Source organism: Neophocaena asiaeorientalis, unplaced genomic scaffold (genome assembly GCF_003031525.2).
Source record: "Neophocaena asiaeorientalis asiaeorientalis breed wild unplaced genomic scaffold, Neophocaena_asiaeorientalis_V1.1 scaffold78, whole genome shotgun sequence".
NCBI classification, from domain to species: Eukaryota; Metazoa; Chordata; class Mammalia; order Artiodactyla; family Phocoenidae; genus Neophocaena; species Neophocaena asiaeorientalis.
Window position 1 is genome coordinate 15,869,681 of NW_020175018.1, and position 25,419 is coordinate 15,895,099.

The following is a 25,419-nucleotide window of genomic DNA, read 5'->3' on the forward strand; positions in this document are numbered from 1 at the left end:
CTGGGCCCGTGAGCCACAACTACTGAGCCTGCACGTCTGGAGCCTGTGCTCCGCAACGAGAGAGGCCGCGATAGTGAGAGGCCCGTGCACCGCGATGAAGAGTGGCTCCCGCTTGCCGCAACTAGAGAAAGCCCTCACACAGAAACGACGACCCAACACAGCCAAAAATAAAAATTAATTAAAAAAAAAAAAAAAAAAATATTAGGCTGCAATGTGCCCTTTTGTTCACCAAATTTTTGCTGCATTTGGTATTAGTTCCTGAGGACAGACTGGTAGAATTGTAATTACTGGGGCAAACAGTCCAAGTATTTTAAGGCTTTTGATACAATCTACCAGAAGGGTTAAGAACCCTATTGTCAGCACCCCACTCTTATCAGCAGTGGATGCTATTAAATCAAAACAAAACAAAATAAAATCCACCCCCTCCCAGAAGTACCGACTTAATTACCTCCTTTAAACCTTTCACTATGGAAGACTTAAAAAAACATATACAGAAGTAAATGAAATAGTATAAAGAACCCCCACGGACCCATCCCAATGTCAACAGTTACAAGTCTCGGGCAGATCTTTGTTTTATCTACACCCTCATCTACTTTTCCCTTCCTGAATTATTTTGAAACAAATAACAGTCATGGTATCATTTTATCTGTAAATATTTCAGTCTGTATCTCTAAAAGATAAGGGCTCTGAAAACAAAAAAACAGAGCCATGCTGCCACTCCACACTCCACATCTAAAACAACAACAGGAATTCTCCAGTGTTATCAAACCTGCAGTTCGGTCAGTGTTCATTTCCAACAGTCTCATAAATGCCACATTAAAAAAAAAAATTTGCTTGTATCAGGATCTGAGTATGGTCCACACAATGGAACTGGCTGACCTATATCATAAGTCTCTCCTAAACTAAAGGTATCCCTCTCTCTATCCCCTCTCCCCATTCTATTTGCTGAAGAAACTGGGTCATTTTTTCTATAGAGTTTTCCACAGTCTGGATTTTGCAGATGGCGTCCCGGTGGTGTACATGTTACTCCTTACTCTGTACTTCTGTAAATTGGTAATTAGATGAGATTCAGGCTTGACTTTTTTTTTTTTTTTTTTTTTATAAAAAAATTTGTGTTTTTTTTTTTTTTTTTTTTTTGGCATGACTACTTCACAGGGGTGTCACAGACTACCAACAGGAGGCACGTGAGGTCAGGTGTCTCAGTTTGTGATGCTGGCAGCTGATGACCCATTAAATTCACCAGGGGTTACAGACGGTTGTATTCCAATGAGATCAACAGCCTTCATTTATTAGCTGGATCACTTTTATAAAGAAAAACTTCCCCTATCTACTAACTGGTTACCCAGCGGTAGAATTTATTATATGTGTGAGAGAGGATAAATGCTCAATTCTTTCCATTTATTTACCAGCTTTCTTTTTCTAAACTTTTAATTTTATATTGGAGTATAGTTGATTGACAATGTTGTGTTACTTTCAGGTGTACAGCAAAGTGATTCAGTTATACACATACCAGTTTTCAAACAAGCACTGTTTCACTAGTTTACTTCCAATGTAGATGGCTTAGTTTTTTTCCCTTAACATTATTATAAACTCAAAGAGGGAAACGTATTTGATATATTTTTGTCTGATGCAATTGTTCTTCTTACGGATGCTCGAACTGTTCTGTCTGTGGCTGGTGGGCATCTATTTGAGGCTGAATCCTTTCGTCATAACCCTAGTCTCTGTGATGGTTTCCTTGCTGTCTGGTATATGATATCCCAGGCCTGTCCTGGACGGTTCCCACCTGAGGTCATGAATCAGCCATCTCCTCAAGCAACTCTGGCTCTTTCCAGTGGGAAATGGTATTTCAAGACCGCAACCAGAGCAAGGGGCAAATCTTTTTTTGATAGGTTAATTTTTTTGTTTTTCATGCTATGAATCTGGATTAGGATAGTTTTTCCTTTCCCACTTTTTTTCTTATCCTACATTCATTTATGTTTTGAGGTCTAAGCGTTTCAACTTCTTTTCTAATAAAAAAATAAGATACTCCACAGTCATACGGCCCCCCCTTACTCCTGCCCCCCCAATCATACTTCGCACCTCTGCCCTCCACCCTCAGCCCGTCATACCTCCCCCCACCCCTCCTGCCCGGTTTGCTCTGGAGTCCTGGGATAGGCTGGTTCTCCATGCCCCACCTCGTGCGCTGTGGCTTCAGGCTATCAGGGAAGGTGCATGAGCCAGGGAGGCTCACCAAGAGCGTCCCTCCAGCTTGTGTCTATCGCAGGCGGTGCTAGTTTATGGACACTCAGTGCTCTGAAGTCTGGCTCTGGTTTACTTCTGTTATCTCTTGAGCCCATTGAGGCCTATGAAGTTTGTCTGGCTCTGGTTTACTTCTGTTATCTCTCGAGCCCGTCAAGGCCATGAAGTTTGTCAATTCTTATTTGTATAGAGCCAGAAAGGACCCTGGTGCGGTTTACTTCTGTTATCTCTCGAGCCCGTCAAGGCCATGAAGTTTGTCAATTCTTACTTTGCATAGAGCCAGAAAGGACCCTGGTGCTCAACTAGATTGAATACGCACAGAGTTATGGCTTTTTGAATTTTTAACACGGTCATAATGAAACTGCATACACAATTTTGAAGCTTAACATTTCGAGGCTTTGGAATCAGGTGCATTTGGAATCGGGTCTCGGCTCTGCTACTGGAAAGCTTGGCCCAGTTACTTACCCTCTCTGAACATCACTCTCCTCCAGCTAATGGAGATAACGACCGCGAAGAGTCAAGGAGACAAGGCGCCTGGTGAGGGCTGTGGCGCGGGGCCTGGTTCCCAGGGGCAGCTATTGCTGCTCGGCCCGAAACCCTGTCTGGACTTCACAGAGGTGAAATGATCTGAAGCCAGCTAACCTCAAAGCTGCAACCGGAAGGGCTGCTGCCTCCAGCCCAGTGAAATTACCACCTATGCTGATCTGCCCTTCTGCTGTCACACCTGGGGCTAAAGGGACACTGCAGAGAGTGGGTGACAGTTGTGCAGGCCCTGAAGTGTGAACAAAAATGTGCTCCTGTTGAGTGAGTGCTGAGAGTCTGCGAGCCTGAGGTGCAGGCGGCGTGGGGAGGGCACGAAGCTGCCACGTAGGCTGACCCTGCAGACTCCCAGAAGAGGCCATTTACTGTGAAGGTCAAGCGCACTGGGACTCTGTGCCACACCTGTCCCTTACAGGCAGGGTGACCAAGGGCAAGTCGGGCCACCTCTCGTGCCTGCTCACACAGCTGCAAGACGCGGAGGGGCCCGCTGAGGAATGAAATGCGACGACGATCCATGGGAGACACACGGCCGCGGGCGTGGCACACCACACAACTCACCAGCCATCCGCCTTCGTTCTCCTCAGAAGTGGTGTGGTGGAGAGGGTCCTATGAGCCCTTCGAGCCCTGCCCTCAAGACGGAGCTTCACGTGTGCTCCTCCAGGCTCGCACATCACCCTATAATGATTCAGATTCTTATGTATCTGGACTGTGCCAGTTCCTAACGTGTCTGGATGCAGCAGATCGCAATGACCTTGGAGTTTTGGTAGACTGACACGGCGGTGCACCATATACAGGCCAACAGACACTGCTCTACAAACTAGCCAATCCTGGCCATGGCTGGAGCAAAATGCCCAGAGACGGGACCACAGGTCGGTGTTTGGCAACTGCTATGGGATCCCACAAATAAAGCTAATGCATCTGGTGATGAAGTGGGCTTGCCGTTGCCAAGGTAACCCTTCTCCTACACTGAGCAGGTCACTCACTACCTCTGCGTCCGTTGCCAAGGTAACCCTTCTCCTACACTGAGCAGGTCACTCACTACCTCTGCGTCTGTCCCCGTGTGTTCAGATGGCAAGCTGTGAAGAGTCTACGGATGCACTGTGCTTCCCCAACGGGAACCAAGGAGCGCTTGGAAAGGAAGCCGCCGGGCTGGACCACCCAGCCGGCCGTCACCCTTTCAGGAAGTGCCCTTAGAGATGCTGTCACAGCCCATCCCCTTGTGGGGGCTGCGTCAGCGGTCTTCTCTATCTGTTCTACGGCAGTCGCCTACCAAGCTGTATGGCACTGGCAGAATTTCTAGTTCACTATGGCGAGGCAAGTCGCAAAGTGGGAGGCAAGTGGAGGAGAATAGCAAAGATATTTCATTCTGCTCTGCCGCTGACTGCTATCCAACGCAAACGTGACAGATCTGGTAGTTGAGACGTTATCTACACTGGCAGACCAGGTGAGCTTGGAAGGTGGGAGGAGCTGATCGCTTACAACCTCGCTCCCCTGGGCTTGTGCAGGGAGAAGGCACCCTGAGCCCGAGCAATAGCCGTGTCCAGGATGCAGCGGGGGCGAGCTGACCAAAGGCTTACCTGCATGAGGAACCCGGACTGGACACAGCACCCCCTGGCCCGGCATAAGGCACGTGTGTGGGAGGTGAAGTGGGGAGCACAATATTTGTCACTCAGACAAAGGCTACATGGATGAGCTCTGCTTTTGGGGCAGGGATACAGTTTTAAAAAAAAAAGAAACCAACCATATATACACGTGTCCACAAATGTTATTTTCCAGGTATAAACAAGGTAAAAGTTTACTGTGTAGGTGTCCTTAAGGGGCCTGCTGTACTTGAAATGATGTTTTACAAAGTGTAGTTAGAACGGGGTGGGGAGGGAGGGAGAGAGGGGCAGACAGGCACCTATAGGAGGTTCAGGAACAGTTTTTCTTCAGTACAGAACCAAGAACCTTCCTCTTTGTACTAATGACAAAGAAAGATGAGGAGAAAGTGAATGATCCCAGTAAGCACTTATTTATTGAATATATAAGCGTATGTATTACGCGAAGCACTGGGCAAGGGCACTACTTCAGAGAATCATGTAACTTCAGAGCCGGCAAGTTTTAAAAAGTCATTTTCTCCAACTGCCCCATTTTCCAAGGGGTAAACTGAAGCCTAGAGAGGTTAAGAAGTACCAAATATGGCTCCTACCTTGAAGGAGGTGATACAACTGCCACATGCCTGAACTAACTGGAGGGTGGTACACGGCGCTTGACCACATGGGGCTCACCGTGTACTTGAGAAGTTCTGGGGAGAAGAGTGCTGCGTCACTGAGCTGTCGGAACATGCTTGGCTGGGCGCCTGTGTTTTACCCCACGTTTTGAAAGGTGGAGTTGGTTGTATAGACGAGCACTCCCCAGACGATGTCCCATGAAACGTTCCTCCAAGAGATGTTCTTAGATGTGACCTGGAAAACACGTTCCCCCAAGCTTTTCCCTGATGCCTGGGAGTCTTCCCCCGAATAACGCGGACACCCCCTTGGCTCTATGACAAGGACTGGGGCGAGCCCACGGGGCTGTAGTTTCCTCCTCTACCTAAGAGCCCTGCAGTACAGCCCAGGCAGGTAGGTGTCTCAGTCTCATTCTGAATAGAAGGAAGCTGAGGTTTAGCAAAGCTTTGAGGGCAAGGTCACTGCTGTTCTGCGCAGGGCCAGGCGCCTGCCTCTTGCTGTTTCCCCTTCTCATGCCTGGTCCGTGACCCCGCAGCAACGTCTCTAAATCACAAGACACGGCGACCACAGAGCCTTGGACCATCTAATCCTCAAACCGCCAGCCATACTTTCTGGAACTCTGGTGAGTAGCTCAAAACCGTGCTTCACAAGGCTCCTGGCTTCCCCCCCAAATGGTTTTATACTCACACTCTTGACCTCCTCTATAAGATGCCACTAACACACTTGCTTTGTCTAATTTTAGTGGGTTTTTTTTTAAAGTGAGCGCTCTGAATTCTGCATAGCTGCTAGGTATGTGCAGCCCTGACAGAATCGTGCAGGGCTGAATTGTTTTCCTGACAGCAGGCCTCTCAAAGCTGCAGCAGCAAGGACTGGGGCCTAGAGGTTCAGAGGGAAACTGGCTGCTGCTTCTTTCTAGGAAAACTGTAAAACTGGAAATAGCCAAGAGAAAACGGAGACAGACCAACCCTGAAAGGCTGAAACGCTGGCCAAGCTGAGGGAGCGAAGATAAACTCGCTGTCATGGCTGGAAGAGGAGGTCACTGGTGCGAGGAGCTGGGCAGTAACCCACTCGTAACAAGAAAATGGGCTGCGTGACTTGGAAACCAGGAGGTCAGACGGAGGGAGCATCAAAGATAAAACTGAGATTCCTCTACGCTGAAGGTCACCTGTTTTTTGCTCAATGGGGTGGCTCAGTTATGCCTCTGCTGATAAAATGCAATGCAACGTAGTGTGATACAAGAAAGAGAAAATCAAACTGGAAAGCGACTCCCATGGATGGGCTAGATTTGAGATGTGAAGTTGTTACAGCCTCAAGATGTGAACTATATCTTCCCTTTTGACAGAGACCTAAAGTAAGGCAGATAAGCTGACTTCAGGTTCTGTCTACCAACAAGTTAGAAACTCAACTTGCCAGCAAGGCAAGCAAGCACGGGAGTTACGTGTAAGGACTCTGGGGGAAGCAAAGACCTGAGTTTAGATCTCAGCTCTGCCCCCTCCTCGCTGTGTGACTTGCGGCAAGTTACCTGGCCTATTAAGCCCCAGCTCTCTTGCCTGTAGGACCCAGCGTAAGGCTGCTGTGGGGAGGAAATGACACCAGACTTGTGAAGGGCTTAGCACTGTGATTCAAACATGGCCAGTACGCTATCGCTACCCGTGGTCATGCTGGGTGACTCCCTCCTTGCCCTTGTCATGGGGCACAGGCAGCGTGGGGAGGGGGCGAGGGCCAGGGCTCTGGAGCCTGAGAGACCCAAGTTCAAATTCTGCCTCTGCCATGTACAAAGCAGCGTGGCTCTGGGGAAACCAACTCACGTGAGCTCTGGCTTCCTCGTCTCTAAGATGGAACCCTTTATAAGGACTGGGCATCCACTGCTATTAAGCGTCCAGGGGAGTCACTACTGTCACTCGCTACGTGGTAGCAACTGCTGTATCACTGCGGTAATCCTTTTTAACAGTTACGAAGCACCCCGCCTAATAAGATACGTTCATTTTTCTTTAGGTGGCTTATTCCCTTGATGAGTACATTTGCATCATTTCCTAAGGAGCCATCAGTGTTAACAATCTGGGTGGGCACTTCTGATCTTCCTGAACCCATTCCTCTCTTCAAAAGTCACAACTGCCCTGGTGGGAGTGCAGTTTCATCAGAGAGGTCTTACTCATTCTCCAAATTCGTTTTCTTTTTTTTTTTGGTGGTATGTAGGCCTCTCACTGTTGTGGCCTCTCCCGTTGCAGAGCACAGGCTCCGGACGCGCAGGCTCAGCGGCCATGGCTCACGGGCCCAGCCGCTCTGCGGCATGTGGGATCTTCCCGGACCGGGGCACGAACCCGTGTCCCCTGCATCGGCAGGCGGACTCTCAACCACTGCGCCACCAGGGAAGCCCCTCCAAGTTCGTTTTCATGACAAGGACGGATTAAGAAATAAGTTTCCATTTCATACGATAAATAACAACTTCCTCACAGCCATCCTCTCTCATCTGGCTTCATGTTCCCCTCAACAACAACAAAATTCACACACAATGTAAAGAAGCAAAAAGACAACAGAGAAAAACTGTGCTTCCTGACCTTGGTTTCTGGCTACCTTATAGGGTTTCCCTTGCAGTGTCATGAAAAATCCCCCAAACTGTCAAAACAGAATTTAGTTCATTTTCATTTATAAAACATACATTCAAATATATAACATAAACCCCTCTGGGAAAAAGGAGAATACGATGCCTGTATAAAAACAGGGCATCAAGATTCCAAAAAGATGTTGGGAGAATGAAGTGGGATACGGGTTAGCTGACAAAAGGAGAAGCTGACTATTGTTTTCTCCAATATGCTGAAAACGTCAAGTTTCTACTAAGGGATGTGATGCGGAATCCCCGTCAGCACACACACCCTTTACTTGTCCCCTGCCCTGAACACGGCAGCAAGGAAGCCACCGCATTCAACGTTCCCGTCTTGCAGGACATGCCTGCTGCCCGGAAAGCAGCTATTTTCTCTCCTGGGCGGAACCAGTTGGCCCAGGGGTAGGAACTGGGTCTGGTACAGAAGGTTCTCCCCATACTGGCTAGACCACGTAAACTGCCTCCTTCCAGAATCTGGCCTGGAGAACATGGAGAAGACTGGGAACCGAAAATAGCACTCCTCTGAGAGGGAGGCCATGTAGCGAGAGAGGGCGGAGGAATGAAGTGCTGGGGAAAGGAGGAGGGGAGACAGACGGACAGACGGATGCACTGGAGCCTGGAGCTGCCTTGCGCTGCAGATGGCTTGCTTTCCGGTCCTCCCCCTCCGTCCACCCAGCAGGTACTTGTCAACGCATGTCATGTGCAGGCTAGGCATTAGGTACACAGAGGTAAACGAAAGAGAGCTTCAGAGAGCTAACAGTCCCGGTGCAGGAGACAGGCAACAAATAAATATATAAATAAAAATGTATAATTTGCCAAGAGTTTTAAAGGAAATAAACAAAAAGGGAAGAGCTCAAAGAGAGATTATTTAGGCAATACCTATGTGTGAAAAAATGACATTTAGATCAGATGATTCAATGATTCGTTTGTTCATTGAATGCACTCCAATATTTCTTGGACACTCACTATTGTACCACGCATCGGCCTAAGGATTAGAGATGGAGCAGTGAACAGAACATCTCATACGGGTGCATTCTTGGGGTGGGGGGTGAGCAGACAATAGAGAAACAAAAATATATCATCCGTGTGGGGCTAGGAAGGCAATAAAGCTGGGTGAGGGGGTAGGTTCACATGCGGTAGAAAGCTATTATGTAAGGTGAAGCCAGGCCATGCAGGGTGCTGGGGCAGCGGCTGGCCATGGGAGGAGCCTGGCAGAGGCCTGGGTGGGAAAGACCCGAGGAAGGAGGAGGAGGCCGGTGGGGAGGGCAGGAGAGAGGCAGGCACCGGCCAAGGGCAGGCCGGGGTGCTCGTGAAGGGCAGAGGCTCTGACAAGAGGTTAGCTGCATCCGGGGTGAAGTGGAAGCCACTGCAGAGTTTTCAGCAGAGGAATGACAGGTTTGATGTGCGCTTTAAAGAAACATGTCCTTGGCTGCTAGGTGGAGAGATAAAGAGAAGAAACAGGGAGACCACGAGAGGACGATGACAGCTTTGACTGGGGCTGTGGCGGCAGAGGAGGTGAGACGCCAGTAGATTTCAGATAGAACGAAGATGGAATTGAAGACAGGATTTGCTGACAGATGGGCTGTGAAGTGAGAGAAAGGGGGGAACTAAGGAAGCTTGTAGGTTTCTGGCTTGAGCAACAATTAGATGGTTTTGCTATTTACTGAGATAAGATAGGGAAGCAAAGGGGTAAAACAGGGGGCAGGGAAAATCACTTCTCTTTATGAAGTCTAAGACACTTCTGAAATGTCTCAGTGGACAGATGTTAAATGGGCAATTTGGAGACTGCGACTCACGGCTGAGGTCTGGGCTAGATAGTTCAAGTTTATGAATGATCTTAGCAGGCCCTCATTTTCAGGGCACTATGGATGAATTCAGATGACCTGAAACCTCACCCTAAACCCACGCAACTGAGCAGCATTATCTGGGCTCTGAGGAGCTCAGGGGTGTTCTTCCCGGAAGAAGGTGGGTCTGTGGACTGAAACAGGAACCATCCCATCGACGGGCGATTCAAGTCCAGGTGAAGGTGATCCCCACATAGATCTGCCACTTGCCACCTGCATTAGAATGGGACCACAGTGCCCTCTGGCACATGTGACCCCATTACACCTCCACTTCTGTCGATACCCTGTTAGGCAACACTTGGCTTTTTAATATTTCGACTGTAGGATATGTGCCAACTTGACCTTGATGTAGAAAATTTTAATTCAAATCAATACATGGCCAAGGTCACTTTAAAATCCAATTAATATGAATGGGAAAATATGCCCCACAGTTCTGTGAGCTGAAAATGGAACACTTGCAAGTTAACAGCAACGAAAGACACAACCAAACAAGCCTGTCTGGGTCCTTCTGTGTTTGATCATGCAGCTAGCTGTGTCCTTAAATACAGGCAGGTCTTAGAACACCGAAAAACTTTACATGGTTTGGGCTTCTGTTTAGGGGAGCTTCAAATTAAACTGTAGGTTCTTTTGAAGAAAAACATAAAATGTACTGAAAACTGTGAATTCCTATAACCTGATTTTAAATAAATTAAACCCTGGACTTTCAACTCACCCAGGAATCCCTAGAGAAATCTAAGGCGTTGATAGAGTTTGAATAGTGGCAATTTGCATTTATATAGAACACCTTCACAAAACTGCTTGCGATGATAACCATAAGGGGAAACTGAGGCAGGTATTTCCGAGACCTACTCATACTAGCAAAGGCAACCAGGGCCACAGGTCGCTTCCTCCTCGGATTTACCACCTTTGCCCCCACATTTACTCCTTAGTGATTTTAGAGAATTGCTTACTCTATACCAAGAATCAGAGAATCATGCAACAAATGATGAGGACATTATGATGACTGGGTTCTTCCAGGTTGTTCTCTCCTCCTTCAGCTTCATTGCTATCCCATCTGGAAGCCCAGCTTTCCTACCCTTAAACCAGGTTAGAATAGACTATAAATCAAGCATCCATCTAAAAAGATAAAACTGCTTTGTAACTTTGAGGAACGACTGCAAATTATGTAAAATTGGAATGAAATATTAGGGGTGCCAGTGAAATATCATGAACCTATTTCTCAATTGATTTTATATTTGGATATTTAAAAAAAAAAAAAAAGGCTGCTGAAGGGATTGGAGCTGAGCTGTATGAGGAAAGGCCCACTTTGGGTGGCCTTTTCAGCATCCCAGGGAATCCTCACGGATCTGAGGTGCAGATGTCCTGCAACATGGGGCTGAAAAGAAAGCTTCAACCTGAATGCTGTCGGCTAAGGTCACGAGACAGTCGTGTGAGGGCGTGTGTTCACCTCTCCAGATTGCACTGCGGCAGCAAAAGAAAAGCAGCCCAAGCCTCTGCAGCCGAAGGACGAGCTGCTGCCTGGCATAATGTCTGTTCTGTCCTCCCCTCGTGGACTGGTTCAAAGGATCGTCTTGCACTCTCCTTCATTCGAAAATAATACAGACCAGCAGACTTCCCATCCATCCGGCCCTCTCCCCACCAAACGCCAGTTACCTCATCTGTTGCTAGCATGAATGCTCTTCACACACTCATTATTCTTTAATGATGCCTGTTTGTAAATAGCAAGATGGGATGCAATTAAACCATGAGAGGCTAAATAAACACACATACTAATTAGGATCTTTACAAGAGATTTTTTTTCATTATAGACTGGAATTTACCTTTCATTAATCTAACTTAATTGCAATAGCGCACCAATAAAGAGCCAACACAAATTAAGTGCTCTAAATAATCTCCCCATATTAAGGGTGAGCAAGCGATCCTTCCTTTGGGCACCAAGCCCTGCTCTGCAGAAGGAGGGAATGAAATGAGAAAACAGCACCGCTGAGCGTCAGAAGGAGGATTTCGGCAGTGCGACGGGCGTCACAGCACTGTCAAGAGGCTGCGCTTCAGGTGCCTGAAGTTCGTGAGGTCAGGGTCATAGGTTCACACTGCAGCCTTCGCCCCTCATGAGTCGGCTAGCTTTGCTCAGTTCGGAGGTAGCAGACATCACCCCTCAACATCTGTCAGCTTTCTGTCACTGGTTCCAAGACAGAAAGAGTAAAGGTTTGGATCAACAAGTTCAAATCCATTCCCACCCCTAGAATAATAACGCCCAGAGACATTTGCTCTGTGGCAAGGCAGTACGCAGCAGAGATTTCTGCACGAAAGGGACATCTGTTAAGTGCAGGGAAAGAAAAGTTCTGGTGTTTTGACCTTTGATTCTAGAAGGCGTGAAGGATTATATACATTTGGCAACTAAACTGAACTGAAGCAGGATATGATGGTGTAGCAACATTAGACGTCTTTTTTGCAAAGGCCTCGGAGTACCAACAATTTATTCATTCAACAAATATTGACTGAACCCCTCCAGGTAGCAGGCGCTGGCTGGATCAGGCTCAGGAAACTACTTTAGGGAAAATGTCACTCGCTCCAGAACTCTTTTCACCTTTTACATATCGTATTTGTCCTTCCCTGATCACTGCTGCTAAGTCATGTATCATCTTCCTCTTTGTCAAGCACAGACATGCACGTACGCACAGAGGCCCCAGCTTCCCACCTGCTTCCTAACTGGGCCAGTGGTGCCACTAGCCTGGGGACTGCAACTCTGAAGAAAGCCAGGTCCTGAGAGGTCCAGAGGGGCAAGATGGCTGAGGCAACTGCCCTGGGGACCTGGGACTCTACATTCAGCTACATGACCAAGACAGCCTCAACCAGATTCCCCAGTTCCTGATTTTAAAATAAACACTTGGGATGTTCTCCATGACAACATTTCCCAAACTGTATTCCATGAGAAGGGGTCTGTGGCCAAATATGTCAGGGAAACTGTGTAGACATCCTCCTCCTCTTGCAGACCCACAGTGTACAAGGGCACATTAAAGGCTCTGGAAAGGACTGCAATGAAGGAACCTGCTCAACTAGCTTTGTTCAACCAGTGAGTGCTCCTGAAACTGACTGTGCAGATCACCCTCCTTGAGAATTCGTGTTGCAAGAAGCCCACGTTGGGAAACGCTGTTATATTACTACCAGGAAAGAAATACCCTGCCTATTCAACCAGTCCCCAGCAGCCTGGATCCTGTTCCTCCAGTTTGATACTACACCTCAGCTCACTCCCTGCCTGCCTCCCTCCCCGCAGGTAGAAACAGCAAGGCATCGCAGACCCCAGAGCCTGGAACCCACGGGACCTGGGCTCACTGCGCACCAGACCAACAGAGTTCCCGATGATGGAAAACAGCTCCCTGGCAGACTGTGGATAAAAATGTCTCAACCCGAAGATGTTAAACTGCTCCCAGTTCAAGAACTTTCAAAGATTCACTCAAATTCATTTTTAGGGTTACATTTTAAGTCTCTGAAAATCCTACTCTTGTAACAGCAGTACCAACAGCCCTCACTTAATCACTCTGGTAGATCATCTATAAAAACAAAACAGAGCTAAAAAAATTCATTCCATGTTAGTGAGCAGATGTCTAGCCCATTTGCAATTAATACGACCCACTTCCATACAATCAGACTGCTTAAAATTCCTGGAACAAGATGTAAAACCGAAGCTGCAAATGTTCTGATTTTAATGAGAATGAATGGAAGCTATAAACCCACTCTCCCTTTGAGGGTAGGTACAATCTACATATAAGTCCCAACTGCACACTATATTTATCAACAAAACAATCATTTGATAAAGCCTGTGTGAAAGAAGAAAGCAGAACTGGGAAAGTCAGGAGTATATTTGGAAAGCATTTCCTACCAAGATTAAAGTTATCAAAGCCATCATTCTTTTAAGGAGCTTTCAAGAAAACTTGACTCATTTCAGTACATTTCCCCCGGTTACCTACACGTACTAGGAGATTCTTGTACTCCTCTGAGTCCGTGAGATCTTGTCAGTGGACAGTGCAGAGGGTGACAGAAAAGACCATGACTTTGGCGCTTCCTGGATCACCCTTCAAGTCCCAGCTCCATCACTTCACATGACCTTGAGCAAGTTAGTTACCCTTCTGAGCCTCAATGTTCTGTCTATACGATGGTGATAACATCTTGTGTGGGTGTGAATATCAGATCAACAGGGGTGTATTAAAGCCCCAGAGTTCCAAGCACACGGCAGGCATGTGAAGTGGCAGCGATGATTAGAAATACTATATCCATGGTGGCAGGGGCATACTCGTCTAGGATCTAAAGACAAGTCTCAACTTTCACTTTTATTTCTCCCTGCTTGGAAGGCCCTCCTGTCGGCTTACCGAAACCTTACCCCTTCCTCGACGGTCGAGTTTGGAAGTCTCTCCTGTGGTCTGTATTTTCACTAGGCAGCAGTGGGTTTCTCAAGGTGTGGACCCCACAACTCCATCTGAATCAGACACCCCACCCCTGGTCACCCTATTGGCTCTGGGCCGGAACTGACATTCCCAACAAGCACCAGAGCCTAGCCGCTCTCTGGACGCTGGGGAGACGCCTAACTCGGGCGATGCTCAGTTGGTCTCTGTTGAATGAAACAGCAAAAACCAAGAACTTGAACTCTCACAGCACTTACTTGTGCCCCTTGTCTTCATTCACTCGTTCTATGGCTATGAAGGGAGTACCTCCTCTGTGCCAGGCACAGTTCTAAGCCTGGAGAGTTGACAAGGACCACGAAAGAACCAGATGACATATCTTCCTGGGGGAACGCACACTTTCGTGGGGGATTTGCTCCAGGAGGAGAGTAGAAGGGCAGGGGCCAGGCACGAACACTCCTTTTATCTTTCATGACTGGCACAAGCCCTGTGGAAACCAGACACTCAGAAATGATTTGATGACAACCATGAACAAAATCAACAGGGTAAGTCTTCAAAGGCACAATAAAATTCTTAGAGATCTGGTAGTAGTTTGGAACATCCAGAAATGACAAGGCACGCAGTAACGCAGAAAGAACGTGTACTTTGGAGGCAAATCGACAGAGTTTAAACCTCAGCTTTGTTACTTATTTGCTATGTGCTTAGGGCAACTTATCTTGCCTCTCTCTGTGCCTTACCTACCTCAGAGGGCTGATGGGAGATCACCCTGCAAACAGCACATATGTTCATTGAATAAATGTTTACGGGGCACTCAGCATGTGCCGGGCACTGTTCTAGGCACTGCGGATACAGCAGTGAACAAAGTCCCTGCCTTCAAAGAGCTCGCCTTGTGGAGGGTGGAGATTGACAGTAAGGTAATACATAACGTGCCAGAAGGTGAAAATGCTATAAAGAAAAACAAAGCAGGGTTAGGGACAGAATGGCAAGGGGTGGGGTAGGGTGCTATTTTAAACAGTGCCATCAGGGGAGACCTAGAAGCCCTTAGGAAGCGAAGGAGAGAGCCAGGGGCAGAGGGCACAGTTGGTGCCAAGGCCCCGAGGCCGGAGCAGGCCTGATGTGCTCTGGGAGCAGTGAGGAGGTCAGTGTGGCCGGAGTGGATTGAGCCAGGGGGCAGTGGTGGGAGATGGGGTCGGGGAGGAAGGGGATCGTGTAGGGTCTGACAGATCGTGGTAAGGATACCTCTAGGTGCGATGGGAAGCTGGCAGGGTCTTCCACGCAGAAGAGTGACACTTCAAAAGTAGTGCTCTAGCTGCAAAGTGATTACAGTATGTGAAAGGCTACAGAGGTGCAAGGGTGGCAGGAGGCTGCAGTCAGCCAGGTGAGAAGGGACAGCAGCTTGAACTGGGGTGTCGGGTGGAGTTGGTGAGACGTGAGTAGATTCTGGATGTGTTTCTTTCCTTCTTCTTTTTGATTGGCGTGTAGTTGGTTTACAGTGTGTGCGGTCCCTGCCGCACAGCAAAGTGACTCAGTTACTTTGTCTGTGTGTCACTCACACACAGACATTCTTTTTAATATTCTCTTCCACTAGGATTCTGGATGTATTTCTAAGGAAGAACCCGCAGAATTTACCAATGGACTGGCTGTGAGAGAAAGGAGAGGCAGAGGCCACTCCGAGACTTCTGGTCTGGCAACAGGACGAATGGAGTCGTCATTTCCTAACACGGGGACCACTGCCCACGAGCAAGTGGCAATGTCAACCGGCACCTGGGCCTGAAGTCTGGGGAGAGACCTGGGTGAGGATGTAAACCTGGGCTTCAGCAGCAACTATTTAAAACATATTTAAAATCCTGGGACGGATGAGATCACCTAGGGAGTATGGACAGAGAAGGGACCAGACCCAAGAACTGAGCTCGGGACACGCCAATGTTCTGGGAAGAGGAGGTGGAATCTATAGAGAAGACTGAGAAGGGACAGCCAGGGGAGTGGGGGAAGATCCTGAATGAGTAGCAGCGAATATTACGAATGTTAACTTTAAGGCAAAACCCAACAAAGCCCCTACTTCAAAATTCTGTTCGACAATCCTCACGTCTCTGTGGTTGAACAAAATGGAGAAATAACGGATGCCCTATAAGATAAGCATGATCGCCGAGTAGCCACCTTACAAGCAGACACAGAGACAGTCACTATGAAATTTTAACTATGCATATTGAAAAACATAATTCAAGAACGAGGAGAAAAAGGACGGTGAGAATTCTCATCTATGTTTAAGAAACAGGTCCCACATTATTGCAAAGGGTTTTTGAACAGAGACAAAGAAATTTTTCTTATGTTCACAATGTTTATATCAACAGTCAACATGGTTATTAAGCCATGAACAAGGCCCATACAACTTCATGATCTTCAACAGATGTCTAGCAGAAATCACTGCAATCCACCCCCCTCCACGCCCTGCCCCCATCCTGGCCGTCTGAGCTCACCAGCGGCTGGCCTGGCTCCAAAGATTAAGTAACCAGGTGATCTCCACAACAACCCCATGAGACAGCTCCATTTTACACGGGAGGAAATGACGGCACAGAGACATTCAGTGACGACCCAACATCACATGGCTGGAATCGGCCAAGCAAGGAGCTGAGCCCTCGCCATCTGGCTCCAGGTCTGCTTAGGAGCCGGGTTGATTATGATGGTGATGAGAATGGCGTCAGTCACTACTCCTGTAACCACACACAGCACAGCCAGTTAAATTAACTCTAATTAAAATTCAATATAAGTTACATAATTAATAACACTATAGACCATATTAGTATAAGCTCACGCTCATCTTTTAATTCAATCGCCAACCGAAATGGATTGTGCATGTCACTTTTACTAGAATCGAGCAACTGTTTTGTCTCAATGCACAGACACAATGAAAAGATTAAATGGAGGAAAAATCAACCGCATAGATTGGGATTAGGGAACAAAGTAAAATACCAAGATAAACTGCTTTTAAAATCAGTTGAAGATTTAATGCAGCTCTGGAAAGTTTCGATTATTTACACACTTGGTCTGTGCCGTGTAAATCTGGGCTAATGAGATTCAATTGCTGTGTATAAATCTGAAGCAGGACAACCCGACTGTCTAAAGAAAACAGCAGCTTGGACTCCTGTGTTAATAACTCTCCAGAACAAAGATTATGATTCGGGAAGAGTAACATCATTTTTGCTTCACATTATTGATTGCAGGGGGTATTGAGAGAAGTGGCTCCATTTGGTCAAATATAAGCTCTGAGACAAGTGCCAGGGAGTCAAAGAATCTACTGATCAGTATTACTGTTCTTCTAATAACAAGACCAACAATGACAATTTATTTATAATTTTATTCATTTATTTATCTTTGGCTGCACTGGGTCTTTGCTGCTGCACGCAGGCTTTCTCTAGTTGCGGTGAGCGGGGGCTACTCTTTCTTGTGGTGCCCGGGCTTCTCACTGCAGTGGCTTCTCTTGTTGCAGAGCATGGGCTCTACGTGCACGGGCTTCAGTAGTTGTGGCACGTGGACTCAGCAGTTGTGGCTCACAGGCTCTAGAGCACAGGCTCAGTAGTTGTGGCGCATGGGCTTAGTTGCTCCGCGGCATGTGGGATCTTCCCAGACCAGGGCTCGAACCCGTGTCCCCTGCATTGGCAGGTGGATTCTTAACCACTGTGCCACCAGGGAAGCCCAACAACGACAATTTACATTGTCTCTTTGCCCTATGGAAACTATGAAGCACCAAGAGAACGCTTCTTCTTTGTAAAGTCCCCCAAGTCTAGTACCAAGGGCTATGTAGTGCTACGCACGGGGGTGGATCACCATAGATCCTCACAGGTACCTGGCCGGGTGGCGCACTTCCCCTTAGGCTCTTCATAAAGGTTTTGTGCACAGTGGTACATGATTATAGGTACTGTTAAATGCATCTTAAAGCAAACTGATCCACTTAAGATCAGTCCAGGACACTGCTGCACTCTTTCTAACACAGGCATAAACAGGACTTCAGGAGCACAAAGGATGGAACTATCTTGGCTTGAAGAAGTAAGGGTGGGCTTCTTGAAAGGTAACATTAGACCCCAATCCCAAAGAAGGCGCAGCAGTTTTGCCAGAAGGGGCAGGAGCTGGACAAGGACACCACAGAGGGAAGAGCAGGCACAAAGCACAGAAGCAAACGGGCACGGAGTGTTTGGGGAATCTTGTGGTTTCTAAGGAGCCCCTGGAAACGAGGAGGTATTGAGGGTGGAGAGCCACTGGCATTTAGCATTCTGGGGTCAGGGATACTAATCCTTCTGCAAGACACCACCAGCTCCATACAAGGAGAGACTGTCCCATTCAAAATGCCACTGAGAAACACGAGAGGGTACCCAGGTGGCAGTGGGAGAGAGTAAGAGGGGAAGAGGTTGGAAAGGAAAACCGAGGGCGGGTTATAAAGACCGCCCACATACACCTCCCTAAGGAGGAGGGCTTTACCCTGCAAGCAAAGGAGTAGGAGACTGGCTTGGGGAGACCTGTCCTTTGGAATGAGCACTAAGTATGGAAGATGGAGTGGAGGCAGAGCGTCCAGAAACAAGGAGACCAGGGGATCAGCTAGGTGGCTGCAGCAAGAATTCCGGCAACAGAGGTGAGAGCGGGGAGGTGGGCGGGGGGCAGACATGGCGTTTTGTGTGTACGGGGATGGCTCACTGCGGAGCTTTCATTTCGGGGTCATCTTTCACACAGTGTTTGATCAATACAATTCTTGTATCTGCTACAAAAATGAAGATAAGTGATGGAGCAAAGAGCTACCAAATTGGGAGCAGGTATAAGACAAGAAGCCTGGAACTCAGGTACCCTGGAAACAGACCCAACACTTTCGCCATTGAATAAAACTGATTTAATAAGCCACACACACAAAAAAAGATAGTCGTGGTTTTACTACTACTTTTTAAGGTAACTGTGCGTTTACTCAACCCCTTTTTCTGAATTCTGAAAACAGTTTTACCCTGCCTCAAAAAGGCAAGTGCCACAGGTTTCCACCAGACATTAATTTCATAAATCAATTAATAATATTTAAAGCTAAAATCCAATGAAACTCCTTTGGAGTTCGAATAGCTTTCTCCAACATTTAAATTCACTATTATAAATGCTAGCCTAATGAAATATACCTGGTAGAGTTGGTGGAATGTGCTTCCCAAGTTTGGGGGGATAAATGCAATTGAGACGTGTTGAGGGAAACTAGAGGTCTGAATCATGGGCTTCCAAGAAATCATTAGAAATGACAGACCCCAGGAATTATTGGCATATTAGCATCGGGGGGTGGGGGTGGGGGCGGTTCTGGGATGCCTAACTAGGTTATCCTTAAGTTAGACTCAAAATTTTTAGGGAATCTGAGGGACACTATCAATTACCACTTAGCCTTAAACACACATTCATGTAACAAGTGTCCCACTGCCTGTGGGAGCAACTGTCTTGAACCAATAGGTAAATAAACTAAAGAAACAACGTATACCTAGTAAATGGTATTTGTAAAGAAGGAAAGGGGGGGAAGGAAGGGAAGGAGGGAGGGAGGAGAAAGAAATTCTAAGAAAAAAAATGCTTTTGTCAGAATATATAAACGATGTAACTAAAAAAAAAATTATTTACGCTTTAGTTGTCATTAAACTGAAAAACACCTTTAATGACAAGCATCTGGGGTAAGCTGCGCCACTCCAGTACCCTCCTTCGCATGGCCATCCTCTTTAAGAGCAGTGTCTCTAGCACTGTGCTTTAACCTGGAAGTCACCAGAAATACAGGTGGAAATGAAGTACAGCTGTTAAAATATACTGACTATAAAACGAGAATCTGAAGATTAGAGGCTGAATCAGCAAGTAACCAGAGAGCCTCCCTGAGAAAGGACTTAGAGCTCCATCAGGGTTTAAGACCAGTGTCCTTAACCTTCTCTGGGAATTCACCACCCTTTCTAATGGGAGCCGCATACCCTCCCCTCAGAAAAAGGCACGTAAGTGTATCTACACACAGGGGTTCAGAGAAAGCCCATCCATTACCTTCTAGGAGTTCACGGGCCAGCTTAAGATCCCTGGGATTACGACAAGAGCTAGTTTCAGAAAATTAAGTCAGAATAGGAGAGGGAACCCCACAAAAAATGCCATCTGTATGTCTGAATGGAACACCGTATCTACACACACTTAAAATCACAAGCCTTCAGAAGATAAAGCCAAGCATGACTTTGGTGTACATGTTCAGATGGAAGCGCTGCAAATATTTTACCTAAGAAACCTCAGAATCCAGTGGGCCCTGAAAAATTACTGAGCCCGTGACCCCCTCTCTGCGTCCCTAGTGTAGTCTCCCCTTCTCGGTTTGCTCGGTCCCGAGTTCATCTCTGGCGCCACAGGGGCTGGATCCTCCAAGGGCAAGGAACGCCCTGAGGAAGCAGGAACAATGTGCTTCAGGGCTGGGAATGAATGAAACAACATCTGCGTAGCTTCAAGTAATTTTTTATTTTAATGGGTGAAAGCTTGAGCTCTCAAGTCACACAGACTGGGGCCTGAACTGTCACTTACTATTGGGGTTATCTTTCAGCTGTGACCCTGATCCTCTGCAAGTCCCAGCTTATTAACCTGGAAACGGGATAAAGTCACCTACCTCTTGGGGTCCCGGGCAGAACTAGTGAGGCGGGGTGTGTAAAGATCTGAGCTTGGTGTCTGGTACAGAGACAGCACTGACTAAACAAAGACACTTACTGAGGAATCGGTAAGATCAGGCCCGTGTTTCTGTTCCCAGTGAATTTTACACTTAAGAGGACAGTTTTTGTTCTATAAAATTTAATCCTAAGCATAATGCATGGTTACAATAAAAGAAATCAAATAATATTTAAGTGTTTCAAGTAGAAAGTTAAAGAACGAAGTCCTCTCCCCCTCCCCCGTGAGGTAACCACTACTCTACCGGGAGGGTAAAGACAGCCCCTCTGGACTGTTTACAGATGAAGGTACAAACAGGTGCGTGTCCATTTCCCTCAAAGCCAGGACTGCACAGTCTCTGCTCCAGGCTCACATCCCCTAATAGCTCATCTCAGTATTTTAAAAAATCTTTTAATTCAGTTTCTTTATATATACACACATCAATATGAATGAATATTCATTCAACGCGTAATTACTGAGCACCTACTATGTTGCCAGGCACTGGTCTAGGGGTTTGGGACACATCAATGAACAAACAGACAAGATCTCACTCTTGTGGAGCTTACAGTCTTTCTGGAGGAAACAGATAAGAGACAATAAGCATAGAGAATTCCCTGGCGGTCCAGTGGTTAGGGCTCTGCGCTTTCACTGCCGAGGGCCTGGGTTCAGTTCCTGGTCATGGAACTGAGATCCCACAAGCTGCAAGACTCATGTAACACACAAGAAAATCACGTACTATCTTAGAAAGTGAAAAGTACTATTTAAAAAAAATAAAGGACATTCAGGCAGATCCGGGGCAGGGGGTAGTTACACATACTGGTCAGGAGAGGTCTTACGGAGAAGGGATACAAGAGCAAACCTCGAAGGATATGAGGAATGAGGCCTGCAGACGTCTAAGGGCAAAGGCCCCAAAGCAGGAGGGGGGCCAGGAGGGATGGGACACTGAAGGTGGAGTCACGGCAGACGAGAAGGACTGGGGCTTCTACCGGAGTGAAATGGGGAGCCTTTGCAGGTTCTGAGCAGAGAAGACACGCTTCTTGAGTTTTCCTTTAAAAGACTCTCTGGCTCTGTGTGCAGAGCAGACAGGGGATGGGGGGAGACCAGTCAGGAGACTGCTGTACTGACCCAGGTGAGAGGTAATGGAGGCGTGGACAGGGGTGGTGGCAGTGCAGGAGGTGGGGACAGCGGTCACATTCTGGACCAGACATAATTTCATGTAATGTAAAAATCTAAATATGCTCGCTTAAAAACGTTAACTTCTTATTTTGAAATAATTTTGAACGATTTCAGACTTACAGGCCCTATATGTTAGCATTACACCGCATGACCTTGGGCCTGGGTGCTTCCATCTGCCCTCTCTACACACACACACACACACACACACACACACACACACACACACACACACACACACACACTCACACACACACACTCATACTGTCTATCATCAACCCTGCACCCATTAATTTTAGCATTCATTGGTGATTCTTGATTCTTATGTAAAACAATGATTACTATGGTGGCTGCCAAGTTTTCTAAATCTTTCTGCATCTATTAGCTCACATTCTACTGTAAGGAATGGTTTTCCCATAGCTATTTTTATGTTACACCGATACCTCCCATTTCTTTCTTTCTTCTTTTATTTATTTCAACCAGTATGGACACGTGGATTACGATGGTTTCTGTGGGCTGTAATCCTTACTATCACATTTATCTTGGTGCTCAATGGTCCCAGGCTTGGCTGACAGGAGCCAAACTGGCTTCTGTGTCCATTGTACACACCCCCATCATTCGGTGAGCACTTCCCTTGCTTTGGCCTGAGAAGATGTTCCAGGTTCACCTTATACTTTCTCTGCCCGTGTTCTGGAACCAGCCACTTCTCCAAGGAGCCTAGTTCTTGTTAGTGAGCATGATGTTTAAAAACAAAGATGGGGACAAGAGACGCACCCATTGTTCCTGGAGTCTCACTGCTTGTAGACCATCTCAGCAGATGGAGTTGGGACATGTGTGCACATGGGTATGTGTATACACACTTGTATCTATTTCTATATCTATCTGCCTATACATATCAAAAACAATTAGCTCACACTGACACTGCCAGTTTCACTCCAACACCAAGGGTTTACTCTAGCCTTTTCCTTCTTTTTGGTAATGTCCCTCTTCAAAAGGGAGAAATCTGGTTCCCGTTATCTGCAATTTATTTCCTTACTTCCTCAATCCTAGAATACACATAAAGTGGTTTCAGAACTGTTAACCCATACCTTCTATGAAAAACTGGCAAACTACCAAGAGGTTAAATATTTATTCACAGGTATAACAATCCTTAGCCCAAGGATCTAGAGTCACAACGCTGTGTTCAAAGGTTACTAGGGTTAGCTCTCCATCCCTTCCCCAAAGTGTGGTTACATTATTCATTTGAAATACAGTTAGGTTTATTTATTTGTTTGCATTCCTTTTTAAAAAAAAAATCCACTCTAGTCGACTGTATTTATTTTTTGCATACATGAAACATTACCATGGTTCTAAAAATCAAAACTAAACAAAAGGATATTCTCAGAGACACATCCCCCTCCCTATACACATCCACCCTACCCTATTACCACCTACCTCCCTCTAACCAATTTCTTTGTTTCAGGTTTCATCTTTTCTGTGTGTTTCCTCTACAAATGAGAAGATAACAGATATTCTTTATCTCCTTTCTTACAAAAGAGGAAGCATATTAAGGATACTCTTACACTTTGGTTTTTTTCTCTTAACAATGTATCCTAGAAATCACTTCAAATGAGTCATAGAGGTCTTTCTCATTCTTTTTTAAAGATGAAGAAAAGCAGTGGTGTGGCTCCACTGTGTGGCTGTATCATAGTTTATTCAATCACTCCCCTGTGAACAGGCACTGAGGTTATTTCCAGTATTCTGCAATTACAAACAAGCTGTAATTAATAATCTTGTGCATATGTATTTTCAACTGTCGGAGGTGTGTCTTTAAGGGTAAATTCCTAGAAGTAGTACTGCTGGGTCAGAAGGTAAATGCATACAGAGCTTTGCCAGACGCTGCCCAAGTCCCTCCAAGATGGTCGCACCAATTTGCATTCCCACTTACGATGGTGGCTGTTTCCTTACAGGCTCACCAACAGAATGTGTTGTTATACTTTTTAATTTTTGCAAATCTGGTAGGTGAGAAATGGCACCTCGGTGCAGTTTTAATTTGCATTTCTCTAATTATGGGTATGGTTGAACATCTTTTCGTATGTTTAAGTACCACTTTTATATCTTTTCAGAGGGTTGATTGTCTGCCTCTTTTCCTCATTTTCTGTTCTATTTTTGGTCTTTTTACCCTTTTTAAGAGTTAAAAAATGATCTTAGGTATACTAGCCCTGTATCTGTGATACACGTGGCAAACATTTTCTCCCAGCGTGTCGGCTGCCTTCTGACTTTGTGATGTTTTTTTGCCACCTAAATTTTTTCCTTTTTATGGTAGAGGCCCTGTTGATTTTAGATCCTACCTTTGTCACACGTAAACTTTTAAATGTAATTGAGTCTACTTCTAGTCTATTTTATTCTACTAGCCTATTTGTCCACCCATGAGCCAGCACCACACAGTTTTGTTTTTTTTTTTCCACACAGTTTTAATTATAGAGGCTTTAGAGTATGTTTCAATGTCCGACAGGGCAAGATCCCCTGGTAGCTTTTCTTTTTTGGTTTCCTATCCTTTCTGCATGCTTCTTTTCCAAATGAACTTGAATATCAGCTAAAATGCAACCTTTTAATGAATGTATTATATTTGCTCACATTTATTGATAAGACTGATACATGTGGTCTCAACTTGGTCACATGATTGTACAGTTATTATGTGCATCATATTTCCAGTGCTTCTTTCTCTAAGTGACGTTTTCTTTGCTTGCTCACTCGTTTACTGGTTGATTGATTGATTGTATTTAGGAAGGTTTATATTTTTGTTCTCACGCTTACCTTTGTACTTATACATTTTAATGCCCTTAGACTCCCATTTTAGCATTTTGTTCGTCAATTTTTAATGGAATCCTTTAAATCTTACCTATTACATATATAAAAATCAATGAGCTCGTTCTACTTTCATCTTTACCTATCCCTTCCCCCATTTTTTGTTTAGATTATTTTTACTGTTAGAATACATAACATTTATATATTATTACTTTACCCTCATCACCTTTGTTTTAGTCTTAGATCAGCAATTAAATACACTATATGCTCACTATGAGTCCTTAGGCTGAAGTTTCCCCACTCTTCTCTTTGTTGAATGAATCTCATTCTCCAGTAGACTCCTCAACATGGGCTAATGGGTAGAGAATTCTTGCATGTTTAAAATGGTTTTTCTCTGATACTTGAAAGACATATATACCTTTGATTCATACTTTCTTTGAAAATGCTGCTCCATCATTGCCTTGCTTTATATATTGTTTTTGAGACATCCAATGCCAGTCTAATTCTTTTGCCTTGTAAGTTATTTGATTTTTTGCTTGGAAGCCTTGAGAATCTTTATCTTTATCTCTGAAGTCAGAGAGCATTATCAGAATACATCTTAGACGTCATTGTTGCTGGTCAATTTTTCCAAGTACCCAGTGAGATCTTTCAGTGTGCAAATTTAGACCTTTCATTTGTAGGAATTCTTCTTAGATTATAGTTTTACGTATTGGTTCTGTTCCATTATTTTGTTCTCCTTCTTCATGGCCTCCAATTATATATGTGTTGTCTCTTCTCTGTCTGTGCCTCACTTCAACCACTTTCTCTCTGAACCTTTCTACTTCTTTCTTCATCTGATTTTCACTCTCTTGGTTGTTTCTTAGCCTTTCTTCAGTGCCCTTTATTAAATGTCTTTTGTTTTATAACCATGAGAATGTTACTAACCCTAACAAAATTACCAACAATTCCTTGGTATCCTTTGAAATTTAGAC

General features: G+C 45.8%; 1 protein-coding gene across 2 annotated transcripts in view; it reads right to left on the reverse strand.

The window, feature by feature from the left end:
* The window catches only part of MED27 (mediator complex subunit 27), a 200,030-nt gene that overhangs the window by 33,626 nt on the left and 140,985 nt on the right, over nt 1-25,419 (reverse strand). The window contains exon 5 of one of the 2 annotated variants that reach the window (XM_024762568.1): nt 16,338-16,539. The exons of the other annotated variant lie outside the window; for it this stretch is intronic. Coding sequence (XP_024618336.1) covers nt 16,534-16,539 — 6 coding nt within the window. The 3' untranslated portion in view covers nt 16,338-16,533. Of the gene's footprint in view, nt 1-16,337; nt 16,540-25,419 lie in introns of those variants that run through there. 2 annotated transcript variants of the gene reach the window in all.